Source organism: Alligator mississippiensis, chromosome 4, assembly GCF_030867095.1.
Source record: "Alligator mississippiensis isolate rAllMis1 chromosome 4, rAllMis1, whole genome shotgun sequence".
NCBI lineage: Eukaryota > Metazoa > Chordata > Crocodylia > Alligatoridae > Alligator > Alligator mississippiensis.
In genome coordinates this window covers 252,027,565-252,044,308 of record NC_081827.1, presented here as the reverse complement: position 1 = coordinate 252,044,308, position 16,744 = coordinate 252,027,565, and the positions used below count along the sequence as shown (strand labels likewise).

Here is a 16,744-nt window from a genome sequence, read left to right as displayed (position 1 = left end):
CGCACTCCCGTTTCCACGTGCGCGTCGCGTGCAAGAATGCGGTAATTCCAGCGAGGAGACGTCAGCCGCTGGGAACGGGGCGGGGCGGGGCGGGGCCGCCTTCGGCGCAGGCGCGGTGCGCGCCGCTTCCGCCTTCCGGGGCTCCCGGAAGTGACGCGCCGGAGGAGCGGGGCGCGATGGCGGCGGGGCGCTGAGGGGCGGCGGACATGGGCCGCAGGGAGCGCGGTGCGTGAGTGTGTAATGACAGCGTGCGCGCGTCAAAGACAATGTGTGTGAAAGGGTGTGCGTGTGAACAAGCGCGTGCCTGCGTGTGTGTGAGAGTGCACGCGCACGTGCCCATGTCTGAATGAGACGGAGGTGCGAGGCGCGTGCGGGTGCCGTCGCGCTGTGTCTGTGTCTGCGTGCGCGCGCGCGCACGCACACCCCTGTGTCTCCTGCCGCGCCTCTCCTGACCCTCCTGGCCTTTGCTTGCAGACAGGAAGAAGTCCAAGAAGCGTCACTACGACGACGAGGACGATGAGGACGATGACGCTCCCGGCAAGGAGTCGCAGGAAGCCGTCCCGTCGGCGGCGGGGAAGCAGGTGGAAGAGGCCGTGGTCAAAGACGAGTACGGCGCGAAGGATTACCGGCTGCAGATGCTGCTCAAGGGCGACCACGGCTCGCGCCCGCTCTGGGTGGTGAGCGCCGCCGGGCAGCCGGCTTCCTCCTCCTGTTTTGTGGCGGCGGGGCGCGGTGTCGTGTCCGGGGTAACTCTACGAACGGCTTTTAAACCGGGGGGTGGTTTGGGTCATCCTGAACGAGGGGCTGACGGAGGTCGCGCGGCGCGCTGGGAGGGGCTGCGCTTTCCTTCCCAGGCGAGGGTCGAGAGCGAATGATTTGGGGTTCGTAAAAGCAGTCGCTTGATTCCCTGCGTTGGGGAGAGCCGTCCTGTTCGACAGGCTCTCTACAAAGGGAGGTGCGTTACGTGGAACCGGTCAGCGGGTAAGATGAACGTGGTCTCGCTTTTAACCTTGGTTTGCGTCCGTCCGCGTGGAGCGCTCTTCGCGGCTGGTCTGACCCTCGCCCGCCCTTGCTGCTAGCTATGGAGCAGCGCTTGCCGTTGCACCGCGAACCGCTCGTACTCGGGATAGAAAGGGATCTCCGTCTTTCACCCGCAGCATTATCCAGTTGGCATCTTTTTCGTCTTCTCTCTCAGGCTCCCGACGGCCACATTTTCCTTGAAGCCTTTTCTCCCGTTTACAAATACGCGCAGGACTTTTTGGTCGCTATCGCAGAACCCGTGTGTCGACCAAGCCACATACACGAGTACAAGCTGACTGCGTACTCGCTTTATGCCGCTGTCAGTGTCGGTCTGCAGACGAGCGACATCACGGAGTATTTGCAGAAGCTGAGCAAGACCGGCGTCCCCGATGGAATAGTGCAGTTTATCAAGGTAAGGCCACGACTCGTTTCCCCTTTTCTATCTATTATTCGCTGCTGTGTAAATACAGGTATTACCTTTTTTAAAGTAGGTTTGATGCAGTCTCTGACACAAGAATGCATGTGTACACACACACACACACACACACACACACGTGCACACCGTGAGGCATAAAATGGCAAGTATCTTGCTGGGATCCTATGACCCCAGCTGACTTCCTGCCCCTTGGGTGGGGGGCTGGACTCGATGATCTTCCGAGGTCCCTTCCAGCCTTAATGTCTATGAAGTCTGAAATCTATGAAGTAAAAAGGTCAGATCCTGTAGCCACTGCTCATATGAATAACTTAACCAAGGTCAGTATAACCGTCTGGCCCACGGCGTGGAATCATCCTTGCTGTGGGCAATAACCCTTCACCCTGGCAGAAACCACAAAGCTGAACTATTAAATGACATCTCGAGTCATTAAATGACAAAGCTGAACTATTAAATGACATCTCGAGTCGTTAAATGACAAAGCCGAACCAATAAATGACTTCTGTTTGAGTGCTCAGTGCGATTGAAGAGCAGCGGTAAGACTGTACTGTTAAAATCAGTACAAAGTCATGCCAAAGCGCAGGTTTCAGCGGGTGCATCGACACGTCTCTGGTGCACGCTCTTTGTGCGTTTTGAAAAATATTTTTTAATCGGCAGCAATATCGTAAGGTAAGATGCATGTAGACCAAAAAAGCAGTAGAAAATAGTCAATCGGGAATTAGGAACATTAATATAAAAAAGCTTTACAATAAGCAGGAATAAGTGGCAGAAATAATGGTTGTTCAGTTAACCTTATTATCAGTCTTAGGTTTGCATTAATGAAGCAGGATGCAGTTAAATTCTGATATTATGACACGATAATGCTATAATTGATTTGCTGGAGATAGTCCTCTGGGGGAGAGAGGCCTTTTTTCCTTCAGTGGGAACTTAACATTTGTAGATTATCGCAGACCAAAGCCAGAACTGGACTTCAGTGACTCTTTCATGATTCCTTTTTCTCCTTTTCTGTGAACTATATGGTACTGAAGTGATCTTTGTGCCTTGATCTCTGCTGCTCCTACATTGAGAATGTCCTTTCTATGTGAGCTGACGTCTTTTTCAAGCCCCATGTGTTATCTGATGCGTGCAAAAAATTGCCCAACTAATGATTTACATGTTGAGGCCAACGTATTTGACAGATCTCAATACATAGTCACCTTTTCACTTGTTCATCATTAGAGCATCTAGTCTCTGTGGGCAGCATCTACTCAATAGCTTTAATGGAGGTGTTTGCATTACCTTCTGCTTTGTGAATAGGGCAGCAGCACCCGCCTGCTGGTCCTGCAAGGATTGTTTTTAATTAGAGCAGGCATGATCAGACCTGTTATCAGCCAAGGACACAGCCTCTCTGGGTGCTGGCTTTAGGGCAGAAGTTCCTGGAGGACATCATGGGAGTGGTGTTGTGGTTTATGGACGAGCTGCTAATTGAACAGGCTGCCACAGATGCTAGACACGCAGGAAGCTGGGACTGCTGATCTAGGATCCTGACTGCTAGAGCCTGGGACACCCGAGTTCCCTGCTCTTCCTAAATTGGGGGTGTGAAGGCTTTCTCAGATTTCCCAAAGCACCTGCTTTTTGCAATTAAGTAAGTTAGAATTTAACCCAGAGTGGGATGCAAAACCCCTTGGAGAGCTCTTGTCTTTGCTAGTCAGCTGGAGCATGCTGCATAACCAGCTTGGGTCATTTCGGTTACCTCTCAGACTTCCCATCTGCCCTGACTGAAGGCTCTTGTGCTAGGGATGGAGTAGTTTAGTTACGTAGCAAAGAGCTAGCGCACACTTTTCTGCACATGCATCAGTATGTATGTCGTCAGTGAATTGTTGGGACCCAGAGGCCTTCAGGACTGGGTTTTGTCCTTTGTGCTTAACTTAAGCCATGTGCTTAGCTTGAATTGTGGTCAAGACTTGCACCTGGTGAAAAGGAGCAGATGGAAAAATACTGTTCCTGATGTAACACGAATTGGGAAGTTGGCTAACTAAATTGAATAAATATAGCCTGGGCAAAAGAGGAAAGTCAGAGCAAAACCCACCCTCACCTATGAATGAAAAGATCACCTCAGAATAGAAAATTCCACTTAAGGGTAATCATGTTTGGCAAACAGAAGCAAGATTATTCATATGCTTTAGGAGGAAGACTTAAGCTAATTTTATGCATCAAGAAATGCAAGCTATCTTGTATATAAAGAGAGGTGAAGGAGCGTACCCTTCATATCCTACTCCTGGAAGATTCGGTCACTGATCCAAGATTCAAAACTCAGACAAAGGAGTTGGGGACCCCAGACAAAACCTCATGGCCTGATCAACCAGTGACGTTGCATTGGTTATATCCTCGGGTGATGAGCACATCGAATTGCTTTTGACTAACTACAGTAATAGAATTGTAACTGGTAAGGGCTTCAGACGTTTGGTACTGGTTAAGGAGTAACCATGTCCAAGTCATGGAATGAATACCAGGTCCAAGGCCCAAAATAATGTAACTGGAGGTAACAAAACTAACAGCTCTTGTGTCGTGCTGGATCGCGGGGCTTTCTTCCTAATGGCTGTTCTTGTGTGTTCGTAGCTCTGCACTATAAGCTATGGAAAAGTAAAGCTCGTCTTGAAACATAACAGGTGAGCAGTTTTGGATTTTCATTGGTGGTGGTAGTGGTTTTTTGTTGTTTGGGGGTTTTTGGGTTTGTTTTTAAGGGAAACCAAAGGCAGTACTGTAAATTAGTGCAGCTGAGCAGGTGGGTCTTGGAAGTTTGTTTCGCTGTCCCTTTTCAAGTGTTGTGTACATTAGCACAAATCACATGTTTGCCTGTTTGAAATGTTGTACAATAGATGTTGCTCCTTGCATCTGACTGTGCTGAGCCCCTAGGAACCATAGTCACACAAGAGAAGAATTTGGTATTCCAGCTCTTTCTTTACTGTGTTGGCCAGCAGGTCCCGTGAAAGGGAATCGCAAAAACCTCAGCTCGTTTTACCCATCAGAGCAGCCCAGTACATGTATTTATCTTGAGGGATGGTTGCCATGAAAAGTGCGCTGAATTCGAGCCTGAAGGTCTTGTGGGGAACGTTTCCAGGGGACCCAGCGTGAGCATGCATTGATGTAAATAGTTTCACAAGTAGGACAGCTAGATGCCCTTTGCACCCACAGGGTAGATGGCAATTTAGCCCTGGCAGCAGGTCGCAGAGGGCGCCTACGCACGAGCAGCAAGGGTGCTCCAACACACTGCAATTACAGCTTGTTGGAGCAGACTCGATGAATCGTTAATTAACTGTTAATAGTTGATGCACCTCCATCGTCTGTCTGTTTTTTATTCTGATCTGTTAAGAGCAAAGGCCAAGTTCTGCTGGTCTTTGGACTGGTGCCTGATGACTTTTCTTGGATTAATGCATTTAGAAATATTTTTAGTCTGCCTGAGATCTGCGCGGGCATTTGGCTAGCTTTCAGAAGGACTGCACACCACAGAAATCAAGACTTTTACAAAATCTACAAAAAACCTCCAGTAAATAGTTTTGTAATGTTTAATGTTTTTCACGGGTAGGTTTCAAATCTTCACAAGGGAAAGTATCGTTGCCTGGGAGGTGGTATTCTCTCTGTTCATAGCACTAGTGAGATCATTACTGAAATATTACCACCAGGTCTGGAATTAACACTTCAGAAAAGAGCTACAAGGCTAACTGGGAATCAGGAAAATCTGCCTTACCGTGAGGCACAAAGGAAGCTCATTTTAGCTCTTCTGAGAGAGGGGAAAGAGGTGATTTGATTGTGGTCTACCATACCTGCCTGGGGAAGGGCATGGTAGGAGACAGGTAGCTGTACATCTTGTAGACTGAATAAATAAGATATAGGGAGAGCGCAGGAGGGGCAGAGTGGCCAGCTCTTCTATCTGATAGGACTACAGATAACAAGTTCAGTGTCTGGAAGCTGAAGCTAGTTAATGTCAGTCTAAAAAGAAAGGACTCATTGTTAATAGTGATGATAACTAATCATTGGAGCAGCTAACACAGAACTGTGGATTTCTGTTATTTGAAACTATAAAAAGATGCACATTTTTGAGTTAAGGAATGCCGTAGTCAAGCAGAAGGTATGAACCCGATGCAGGGATTACTAGGCGAGATGCTTTGTCATGGGGCTGCTTTCCTTTTAACCTGCTCCTTTGGGTAACACAGAGATGCATTAATACCAGCAAAGCTCAGTCCTCTCTAGGGATGTGGGCTACCGAAACTCCTAGGCAAATTACTGGAGTATCACTATGCTCACATTTTAACCAGATTTTCCAGCCAGCAACTTTATGACTTGCTTCAAGGAGTCTTTCAGAGCTTGCAAGGTGAGGATTTTACAGCTTCTGCCTCATAGACTAATCTTTGGATTCACATGTGCGCACCCAATTTTTTTCCAGCCTCGCCTTAGTTAAGTAGCAAAGGGATTTTCTCCTGTGAAGCTGGGGCTATTTTCAGCCCTGACTCAGTGGTCCTTCTGATGCCCTTTCCAATCCATCCAGTTTTCAAAATGGATTGTTCAAGGACCTGCCCTGAGGACTTCTTTCCAAACGTCTTTGCAACAGCAGCAAATGTTTGAATGTTAAAGTAAGGAAGCGAAGGCAAAGATGTAAGAACTTGTGTGGTTGCATCTGGAATAGCTGTCAGTAGGGCTGTGCGAAGCTTCAGTCCCTGATTCGATTCGGCGGAGATTCGTCTCAATTCTGAATCAAACCCTTTAATCTCTCTGAATCGAATCAGACCCCTCCGAATCGAGTTGGACATATTCGGAAAGATTTGGTGATTTGGACATAGACACAGCTTTAAATGTTTTTTCTACGTACCTCGAGGTACCAGGTGGTTCGTGAATGCTACAGTGCTGGGGCGGACGGAGCGTGCCACAGGAGTGCGGGGTGCTCCCCTGCGCACTCGGCAGCAGACCCAGAAGTGGTCTGCCAGAGAGCACACGGGGGGTCCTCCTCCTCCCTCCCCCCTGGCTCAGCGACAGGTGCCTCCTGGGTCTGGGGAGGGGCACCTGGGCTCCCCTTGCGGCCGATTGCAGAGCTGGCCCCCCCCCCCCCCCCCCACGTGCTCCCTGGCAGACCCGGAAGTGGACCGGAAGTGCTCCCAGGTTCGCCACCGAGCACGCGGGGGTCCCCTCACACTCCTGTGGATCGCTGCATGTGCCCCAGCATCGCAGTGTTCACGAGCTGCCTGGTCCCTCGAGGTATGTAGAAAAAACATTTAACACTGTGTCTGTGTGTGCATCGATGATTCTCCCAATCAGCATCAAATCTTTAGATTTGGATTCAGCCAAATTGAATCGGGACAGTGATCCAAATCAATAAATCGAATCCCTGTCCTTGATTCGGGTCAAATCCGAATCGAATAGGGCCCATTTCGCACACCCCTAGCTGTCGGGGTACACTGAAGTGTCAGTGCCAGTGTTTTTGTAATTATTTAGATGGAAATCCTCAGCAACTGCCATACTTGGCCTTAAATGAGTTGGGAGCTGCTTTTGTAGTTCACTTGTTCTTTTCATTCAGGTATTTTGTGGAAAGCACCCACCCTGACGTCATTCAGCAGCTTCTGCAGGACAAAGTTATTAGAGGGTGTCGCCTGAGAAATGCTGAGGGAGAAGAAACGGAGCTCATCACCGAGACGTTCACGAGCAAATCTGCTGTATGTTGGGCTCAAAGCCACCTTTTAAAGGGTGTGATGATTTCTGTTTACGGGGCGCGGGTTCATTTTATCTTTTGTTGTAACGGCTGTTCTGTGCTTCGCTACTGAACCGCAGCTCAGCACAGGTCTCAAAAGCAGACTTTCACAGTGTCCTGAACGCCCATTTCAGATCTTGAAAACCAGTGAAGGAGCTGGCGGGCCTTCAACGTCACAAGGACCAGACGCTCAGAACAAACCAGATGTTCCCGCTGACCTGTTTAAGTTTTATGAACAGATGGACAAAGATGAAGAGGAGGAGGAGGAAACGCAGACAGTGTCTTTTGAAGTTAAGCAGGTGAATCTGTGATAGGTTCTTGGGATCTGTGGTTGTGATGGGACCCGCCGTCCCCTATTTAGTGAGCTGAGAGATGGGCTGGAGAAGGTGACCAATATTGAGGTGCTCGCTCTGCCAAAGGAAGTTGCACAGACCAGAAGGGGCTCCTTCCCTCTGTGCGAGCTGCTTGAAGGAAGGGCTCATTCAGAACCCAGACAGCCTGGTTTCTGGTCTCGCGCTCTGCTGTGTCGCCCTTACTCCTGATGCCAGCCCAATGACCAGGGTAGGGTACTTTTGTAGATTGGTGCTTCAGTCAAATGCTTCCCTTGTTTTACAGTGTGGAAGCGATGGGGTGTGAACTGTTTGATTTCACAATTAGTCTCAGTCTTTCAGATTGTATGTTCTTTGGGCAAACGATCATATTTGTATCATATATACATGACAGAGCGTGTCAGTTCCTGACAGATGCAGGATATGAATTGTCCACGGTTGAGAGGCTTTTTACAAAAGTTTTTGTAAATCCATTGTAAACGTGGCCAGTCTAATGGCGGAAGCATTAAAAAGAGAACCTGCTGCTGTTTGGGTCAATTATTGCCATTTCCCAGCAATTAAAATCAGCGTGCCATTGTGCTAGAATAACTATTACAGGGGTCGAGATTTCATAAATCCCAGCTGTGTAGCTGGTGCTGATCTTTGGCTGAATAACGGGCAGAAGAGGCTCTGTTTTCAGTTTTGTTGGAGAGTCGACTCCTCCCTGCTACCTCACAATGTAGATTTGTCTTAGTCGCGTGAAAGAGACCCTCTCAGAAGGACTGTACTGCTAACCCCTCCGATTTGAATAGCCTACTTTTTCATTTGTCAGGCAACTTTCTCTCCCTTTTTTTTCTTAATACTTATCTTCTTGTTTTCGGTTTTTTTACTGGGTTGGTCACCAGAAAAGCTTTGGAGGTACATTTTAACCGCTAGCAAGGGATGCAAAATTAACCTGCTTTCACACAGATCCTGTATAAACAGCGGGTATATAAAAAATAACAAAGCAGGATTCAGAAGTGTAATCCTTGCTGTTTTTGAAGCTTGCTTTCCTTTTCAGGAAATGATCGAAGAGCTTCAGAAGCGTTGCATTCATCTGGAATACCCCTTGCTGGCCGAGTACGACTTCAGAAATGACTCAGTGAATCCGGACATAAATATTGACCTGAAACCCACAGCTGTTCTCAGACCTTATCAGGAGAAAAGCCTGAGGAAGATGTTTGGGAATGGGCGAGCTAGATCGGGAGTTATTGTCCTGCCGTGCGGTGAGTTACTAGTGTGCGTCTTGGCTGGCTGACGTGACATCTTCCACAGTTGGTCGCACTCTTACATTTGTAACACACTAACTTTTGAGCAGTGCATCAGATCAGTTCTAAAATTTCCAGAAATGTTTTAGATATAAGTAGGCAGAGCACTGCCTGTTTTGGTGGGAAGGGGAAATGGAAGCAAGAGCACCTGATTAGCAGATACGCCAGCTCCCCTGCATCTGCTAATATCAGTTGTTCAGGAAGCTGGTTCATAGCAAACATTAATTCCTTCCAGCATACGAATGCTTCTCTGTCTCAGCTGTGCTGATCCACCCAATGCAGGTTGAAAAATGTCAACACCCTTGACGATTTGTCTCCCAGAAAGAAAGATAACAAATGATGGAAGTGTAAGGAGGTGGGAAAGAAACTACACAGATAATTACTTAGCTTGGCGGCAAAGGGGAGGACAGGAAACTGGTGGCAGGGGAGATAGGAGATTGTTATAGCATATCTGGCATACTGAGGAGATTCTGGGATGGAACGAAGGGTACAGATATCCACCAGTATGATGGAGGGAAAGGAGGGAGGAGGAGATGGTGTAGGAAGGTGGAGGGCACGTAGAGCTCCTGGCATGATGGAGAGCTGGGATATTTGCAAAGTATTACTGAAATAGGACGGGAAGTGTGGAGAACATGCAGAGCTTGTGGGATGGTGGAATGGAGAGAGGGAAGGAGCCTTTGGGATGCTAGTTAAATAAAAGGTTACTGAAGCCACATCCAACAGCAGCTTTGGAATGAAGAAACTGGTAAAATCAGCTCGTTTTGTTGCAAAGAGCATTCATTGTGGCTTTGCTGAGCCCTTCTGGCTTTTCTGCCAGGCACCCTTATGGACGTGTGGTTTTTGTATGTACCCGTTTGTATGCCCAGGCTGCGTCTTTTAATTCTTAAAGCCACAGACAACGAGAAATTTGTCCTTCTCCAGCTCGGCTCATGGGTAAATATTTTCCGGTCTCGTTCCTCCCTTTTCTCTCACTTTCCTTTGAGCATGACAATTGCTGTAGGACAGTTATGAATGATGATTGCTTTTCTTTTTCTCTAGGTGCGGGCAAGTCTCTCGTCGGTGTCACAGCTGCGTGCACGGTCCATAAGCGGTGCCTGGTACTTGGCAACTCTGCCGTGTCTGTGGAGCAGTGGAAAGCCCAGTTCAAGATGTGGTCCACCATAGATGACAGCCAGATCTGTCGATTCACCTCAGATGCCAAAGACAAGCCCATTGGGTGCTCGATTGCCATTAGCACGTACTCCATGTTGGGGCACACAACCAAGAGGTCTTGGGAGGCAGAGAGAGTAATGGAGTGGCTTAAAAGTCAAGAGTGGGGCCTCATGATCCTTGATGAAGTACACACCATACCTGGTAAGGGAGTAGCATTACGAAGCCCCTCTCATCAGACCCATGATTAACGCAGTGCTTCTTTAATACTGTTTCCCTGTTCATTTCCTCAGAATATTGAATGTACTTTTAGCAAGCTCCTAGTTTAGTGCTTGAAACATAGCTATATCCACATGTTATTTGGTACGTTTGGAGCAATGCTGATTCTGTCTGGGAAATGTAAGAGAAGCAAGGATTTTTGTAGGTGGTATTTTGTATTGGACAAATTGTATGGCTGGAACAGATTTATATTATTATATTGCAAATGTAATATTGTTATATTATATTGCAAATGCAATGCGTTCTCCTTTGGGTCATGCATTGCATTCTGGTCTAATCGGGTCACCTGAAGCAGAATGCATTGCAACCATGCAGCGTGTGTCTGTCCCAACCATGCAGTTTGACCTGTAAAAGCTATCAGCAGCAGCAATCCTTGCCTCTTGTCTAGTATTTGATGCATGTTTTTCAGCCCTTCTGTGAAGATCAATTCCCAGAGTCCTCTCAAAGCAATGCAACACATGTTGTTCTTCGTAGTGGGAGGAGTAGTTGTGTTAAAGTTAGATTTTCCTTAATTGCAGCAGTAACAAGTGTCATATCTGGGCGAGTGGTTCTCATGCGGTGATCTGGAGGACAGGATGGTCACACGCTGCTGGCTCTTAAACTGCAATCAGATACTTTAAGACCACTAAATGCTCGTTTACTGTTCTTTGAAGCAGTTTGCCACGTGGATGTTGTACCACTGTGAATAAGGGGAGTGGATCTGCATTCTCTTAAAGGGAGATGGAAATGTCATAAACTAAATCCTTTTTATGGTCACACATCTAGACAAGGAGACTTTTAAAGTCCATTTCCACCCAGTAAAATGCTGTGAATGCTTATGGCAAAACTATGTCTTTGACCAACACAGCTACAACCAGCACCCCTGAAACATGGTGAATACTTGTGGTAACTTGTACCCACAAGTTGCTTGTGTTGGATATTGTTTTGTAAACTGCCAGGTGAGAATGGGATGATGGAAGGGAAGAAAGGAGTGCTAGTGATGGGGAGGCACTCTGGGCAGAAATGCCCCGCTAATCCCCCATCTGCTTTCTGCTATATTTTACACAGTTGATTTGGATGCAACTGTTATGTCTTGGCAGAAACGGGAGAAGTGGGCAAATATAAAAATAGGCGTTGTTTGTTGATTGGCAGCCCCTTTAGGGTAGGAATATTCTGCTCTCTTAGTTCTCTTAGGTTTATCCCCTCTTAGACTTAAAAGTCAGGTAGAGAGTATAGGCTCTGCTGCTAGCTCCCATAATGCTAAACGCTTGAAATACCTCTGGTAGAGGACAGGGATTTTGTAGGCGGAGGGTGCCGTGGTAGCCTAGGAGCTTCTAGAAGTAGAAGCCCCGATCTCTTCCTTCCTAATCTGGTTCTGAAATGGCGTGTGGCGTAGACCGAGTCCCCTGACAGCTCTGCGTCTGTTCTTCTAGTGGGGCAATGGGAATAATGCAGAGATCTGAGGACTCCTGTGTTTCGTAGCGTGCTGTGAGTGTGTCACAAACGGCAGGTAGTCTGAAATGACCATTAAATGAGGGTCCTGCCTGAACTGGATCAGCATTGCTTTGCACAGTGCTCATTGTTTCGGCACACAGCTCTGCATCTTTTTAGGTGGAAGGTCCATGTCCTTGCAGTGCTGGTCTTTTTTTAATCCATTTGTAAAACCAAAATGAAATTTTCTGTTCTGTATTTCCTAGCAAAAATGTTCAGGCGTGTGCTCACCATTGTACAAGCTCACTGCAAACTGGGACTGACGGCTACCCTGGTCAGGGAGGACGATAAAATCGTGGACTTGAATTTCCTGATTGGCCCAAAACTCTATGAAGCCAACTGGATGGAGCTGCAGAACAATGGTTACATTGCCAAAGTGCAGTGTGCTGAGGTGATGCTCTGCTCTTTATTACCACTCGAGTACCGTGCTGTATTTTGCAGTCTACAGTCGTTTGCAGGCAGAGCTATCCCGTTCCGTATCTTGAATGAAGAGAAGCATTTGTCCTTGTGAAACTGCAGCCCTGTTGAGATACTGTAGTTCAGGCCAGGCTGTCCCTCATCATCACTAAATTCGTGATCACTCCTGCACAGTGCATTGCGTGGTATCGCGACTGATTAACGTGCTCATTTTTGCGGCTGGTCTGGTAATGCCGTGTTGATGTTTTCTGGCCCCACTTTCGGACATGTTCACAGAGGCCACTGCTCTGATGTCGTGCTGCGATCCTCGGTAGTCAGGTCAGAAGGGGCAATTTTGACCGTCTACTTTGATTTCCTGCCTGGCAAGGCTATCAAGCCTGGTGGTACGTGTTGAAATGGGGGTCTAATTTTTTGACTGGTCCCCAATTTTGATTTAAAGACGAGATGGGATGGTGCTTTCCACAGCCCTTGGGAAAGCTGATCCGGTGGTTAGATGTGAGTGCTTTATTTCGAGTTCAGCCTGGCGTGGCCGTGGATTCTAGTCAGTGGAGTTTGTTAATCATTGAAACGTGATCGTATGATCTGCCCCTTAGTCACTGAAGCAGACGAGAAAAGTGAATCTGAGCTGTCATGTCAGTGAAGGGAAAACTTACTTCTTACACATTTTCTTCAAAAGCTGGAGGATCTCATGTAATTGGAGCATGGCAGAGAGACCCGGAGTCGAGTGACAGTGACAGCGGTGGGTGGGGTGGAAGTCCTCCAGGGTCCTTCGGGTTTCCTGATCTGTCAGTCCACACAGCAGGGCTGGGAGGTGAAATGTTCTCACGGGCCACAGACAGACGTGCTGTTTGAAGCACCCCAGACAGAGTGCAACGTTGACAGCCGAACAAGCGCTTCAAAAGTGATCTCTGAGGAAAGAGAAACTTTGAAACATGTCATTTTGATGCACTTGTGAAATGACCGCCCCGTCCAACCATCCTCCAGCACCCTGCAGTGCTCCTTTCCCTCACATTGCAGAAGAAGGAGGCAGGGTAGACAGCCAGCGAGCTCTGTCCTGTGCGGCTGTCTGGAGGCCGAGGCATGCAGCGTTTCCTGCTGTCCTGGCTCTGGCTGGTGCCGGGCTACTGCATCCGAAGTGCTCATGTGGGGCTGGGGGTTTACATAACGCTGAAGTGTGCAGGACTCGCAGTGCTTCAGGGCTTGGAGCACTTCGCACGCGTGCCTGGCCCTGGCTTCAGGATTTAGAGCGCCCTTCCTCCAGCGTTGATTTAACCTTAAATAAAACACTGGAGGGTGAGAGGGAGTCACTGTCACAGCGGTTTCCATTTCCAGCTCTCAGACCATTGCTGTAATGAGGGAGTTCTGAAACAAGCTAATTTTCCTTAAAGTAAAAACAGGTAAAATCCCCAAGCAAACAATGTCCACGGACCTGTCTGCAAAGGTGTCGGAGCGCTTGGTCCTTTCACTAATCTTCTCCTTCCTGAGCTCTTGGGAGGACTGTCAGGTTGTAGCACACATGCCCCTGCCCTGTCTACTAGATCTGTTCCATTAAAACGCGGTTGGCCAGGCTCTTCTTGTGTCTGCTTAGCTACAAGATAGTAAATAGTAAAGCTGACCAAGAGGCCTGAAAACACACACAATTATTTCTCACTTGTCAGCATTTTCCCTCGCATAAGTCATTTTTTCCCCTTGCAAAAATAAAATGCTAGAAAGTGACAGGTCTTTTGAAAAAAGAATGACCGTTTCATGGCCGTTCTAGATAGATGAACAATTAGACAGACCATCAAGTGAAAATGAATCGAGCTGGCCATGTCACTTCAGCCATGAGCAGGTAATTCAGTTTCAGGAGCAGAGTTTACTTGCTCTGTGTCCTGCCTGGTCATTCCCGACTTGCCTTGGGCGAGACCGTACCGTAGCGTGAGCTCTCCAGGTGTGCCGTGTGACTTTGTGCAAATTCATGTTCTTTAATGTGTGGGACTTCTGGGGGGTGTTAATTTAGGATCTGTATTCTAAGAAAGACAAGGAGCGGGAAGGGGCAACAGTGGGAAGGGGCAAGTTTCTGTGCCTAGAACAGGTTTGCATTTTCCCTGTGCACCAGTCTGGTTTTCCTCCTCCCGCCGTGCAGAGACGGGGTGTCATTTCACACCTTGCCCGGTCTGCTCTGGGCTGACGGTGCCGCGGGGCTGTTCCTGACTTCAGATCCTCCCGGTAACAGTAGAGGGCAGTGCTAGCATTCGTCCGGGTGCTCCCTTTCTGCCTACAACACGGTGAGGAGCAGAATGTAAAATTGCATTAGTGGCTGCAGTGAGTGCTCGTTAGGGGTTTCTGCCAGCTGATAACTATTTCCAGTAACTGTTTTCAGAAGATTGCTCCCCACTGCTATAGAAAGGTCAGGCCTTGAGGGCACATTTGCAAACCTCTGAATTGACGAGATTAGTGGGGATGAGCGCTCAGCTTTGCCCGTTCTAGACTCTCCAGTCAGTGTGTGAACTGAAGCTGATGTGCTCAATGGCAGCAAATCCTGCACTGTGCTCTTGAAACCTTCTGTCTTCAGATATTTTTTATTCTCATCCTCCCTTTTCCTCCTGGGAATATTCACAGGCATGAGGAAGTTTACCTGTCATGCAAGGGGTGGGCAGGAGCAGTAGTCTACTTCATATTTACTTCATCGTTCCTCCAGGCTGGTGAGACAGCAAGCTTCTTCCCCAGTTACTGTGGCCTACCTGTTAAGTTGTGCCCAGGAAAAGCACCCTTGCTGGCTAAGAGAACAATTATTTAGCGACATCTTCCATCCCATGATACAAACGTTGGGTTTAGACTGAGCAGGTTTGTTTTTAAACTTCCTTAACTGACAGTACTTACTAACCAAATGTTCATTTGCTAGTGTGGTTAACGCTTTTATGCGGCACTGCTGACTGGAGCAGAAGACTGAGTTTCTAGTCTGGTTTAGCATTTCAGGCAAGTTCCTCAAATTCTGTTGATGATCTGTAATCATACGGACTAGAGAGAGGTGGGTAGCTGTGTTAGTATGAAGTCAGGCAGAAGACGGGGCAGGCTGGCACCTTAGAGGCTAACACATTCAGAAGGGCAGAAGCTTTCCTCGGTAACAGCTGACAAAGGGTATGGGCTTGTGACAAAGTAGACTGGCTATTTGCTTTTTGTCTACAGTGTGGAAAATGACATGCCTTTCAGCCGACCCTGGAACTCAGGACATTTCCTAGTGCTTTAGTAGTGTTTGGGGAGACCCTCCAAACACAACTTGTTAGACCCAAAGTGGGTTCCCAAAAGAAATGCTTGGGCTCGTGGCAGGCTTCAGTAGGTGAAACTGTGGCCTGTTACGCAGGAAGTCGGACCGCGTGATCGTATTTGTCTCTCAAATCTGACCGTTAAAGTTTAAAAACAAAAACCGAGATTTTTTTGTCGTTTTTCATGTATTCATTTGTTTCGGTTCTTTTTCCCTCGAACGCCTAGGTTTGGTGCCCCATGTCTCCCGAGTTCTACAGAGAATACGTCGCCATCAGAACAAAGAAGCGGATCCTGCTCTACACCATGAACCCAAACAAATTCAGGGCGTGCCAGTTCCTGATTAAGTTTCACGAACGAAGGAATGACAAGATCATCGTGTTTGCTGACAACGTGTTTGCCCTGAAGGAATACGCAATCAGGCTGGGAAAGTAAGTGATAATGAAGTGTTCCTTCCTGGGAGCACATTTCACAAATTTCACTTCCAGCTTTTGTCCAAGAAAAGCGAATAGGAAACGGCGGCAGGCCTTTTTAGGTGCACTTCAGTGCCTGTTGCTGTGGGTGGCATTATTCTAAGGTGAGCCGTGTGTTCAGTACCCGCCATGGAGGAATCCTAAACTTGTGTGGGGACTTCATAGTAGTCGTAAGGAAATGGTTTAGGGATCAAGAGAAGTGCCTAAAGGCAGGCTTATTTGGATGCTGAGCTCTCTGTGACTGTCCGTACTGTAATCTCCTCTCCCCCGTATGAATGAGGAGCACTTGGCCCACAGGATCTTTGGGGCTCTCTGCACCTTCCCTGCTTTCTTCCCCCCCTCACAGGTCCTGCGGCAGACTCGTCTTAAACCAAGATGTTTCATTTTGGGGGGCACAGAGGAGGAGGCTTCTTACATAGTCTGTGCCGTGCCTGGTATGTTGGGGTTTCCAGGCACTAATGGGATACGGCTGACAAACAAAATGGTAGCACCGTTCAGCGAGAGACCCGTGAGCGTCTGTGCTGCCTTTGAAGGGCTCTTTGCATGCGGTCCAAGTACAGAAGCAAAGAGCAAGCCCACCTGAACTTTGCTACGCAGCATCAGCGTTCTTGCAGGATTGGAGAGGGACAGTCGAGGAGAGTTCTTGGTCTCCTCCTTGTGTACAGTCCTTCTCCAGGAGTGGATTCGGGGAAGCCATCTCATTTGTCACAACCCCAAACTGGAGCCATTGTGTTCTCCTTTGCTGTTAGAAGCGGTGCAGAGAGAGCACTGGACTTTGCAAGCCTCCGTTGTCCAAGCAGTTTCCAGTAGTATTTCTGGCCCCAAAAACAAACTTCCTCCTTATCCCTTTCCAAAATTTGTCATGAGTTTTGACCGGCATTCGAATACCCCTGCTCATTGTGATTTCAAATAATAAGCAGGGCTAA

General features: G+C 47.9%; 1 protein-coding gene across 2 annotated transcripts in view; it reads left to right on the top strand.

Annotated features, from left to right (window-relative positions):
• Window positions 1-145: 145 nt before the first annotated feature.
• ERCC3 (ERCC excision repair 3, TFIIH core complex helicase subunit) overlaps window positions 146-16,744 on the top strand; it is a 31,874-nt gene continuing 15,275 nt past the window's right edge. Inside the window, exons 1-10 of one of the 2 annotated variants that reach the window (XM_014599519.3) lie at window positions 146-225; window positions 475-677; window positions 1,196-1,432; window positions 4,052-4,101; window positions 7,002-7,137; window positions 7,307-7,471; window positions 8,541-8,745; window positions 9,826-10,140; window positions 11,892-12,076; window positions 15,574-15,776. In XM_014599519.3, the coding sequence (XP_014455005.1) occupies window positions 207-225; window positions 475-677; window positions 1,196-1,432; window positions 4,052-4,101; window positions 7,002-7,137; window positions 7,307-7,471; window positions 8,541-8,745; window positions 9,826-10,140; window positions 11,892-12,076; window positions 15,574-15,776 (1,718 nt within the window). In that variant the 5' untranslated portion in view covers window positions 146-206. Of the gene's footprint in view, window positions 226-474; window positions 747-1,195; window positions 1,433-4,051; window positions 4,102-7,001; window positions 7,138-7,306; window positions 7,472-8,540; window positions 8,746-9,825; window positions 10,141-11,891; window positions 12,077-15,573; window positions 15,777-16,744 lie in introns of both variants that reach the window. The other variant, XM_059727503.1, reaches the window with a different exon arrangement.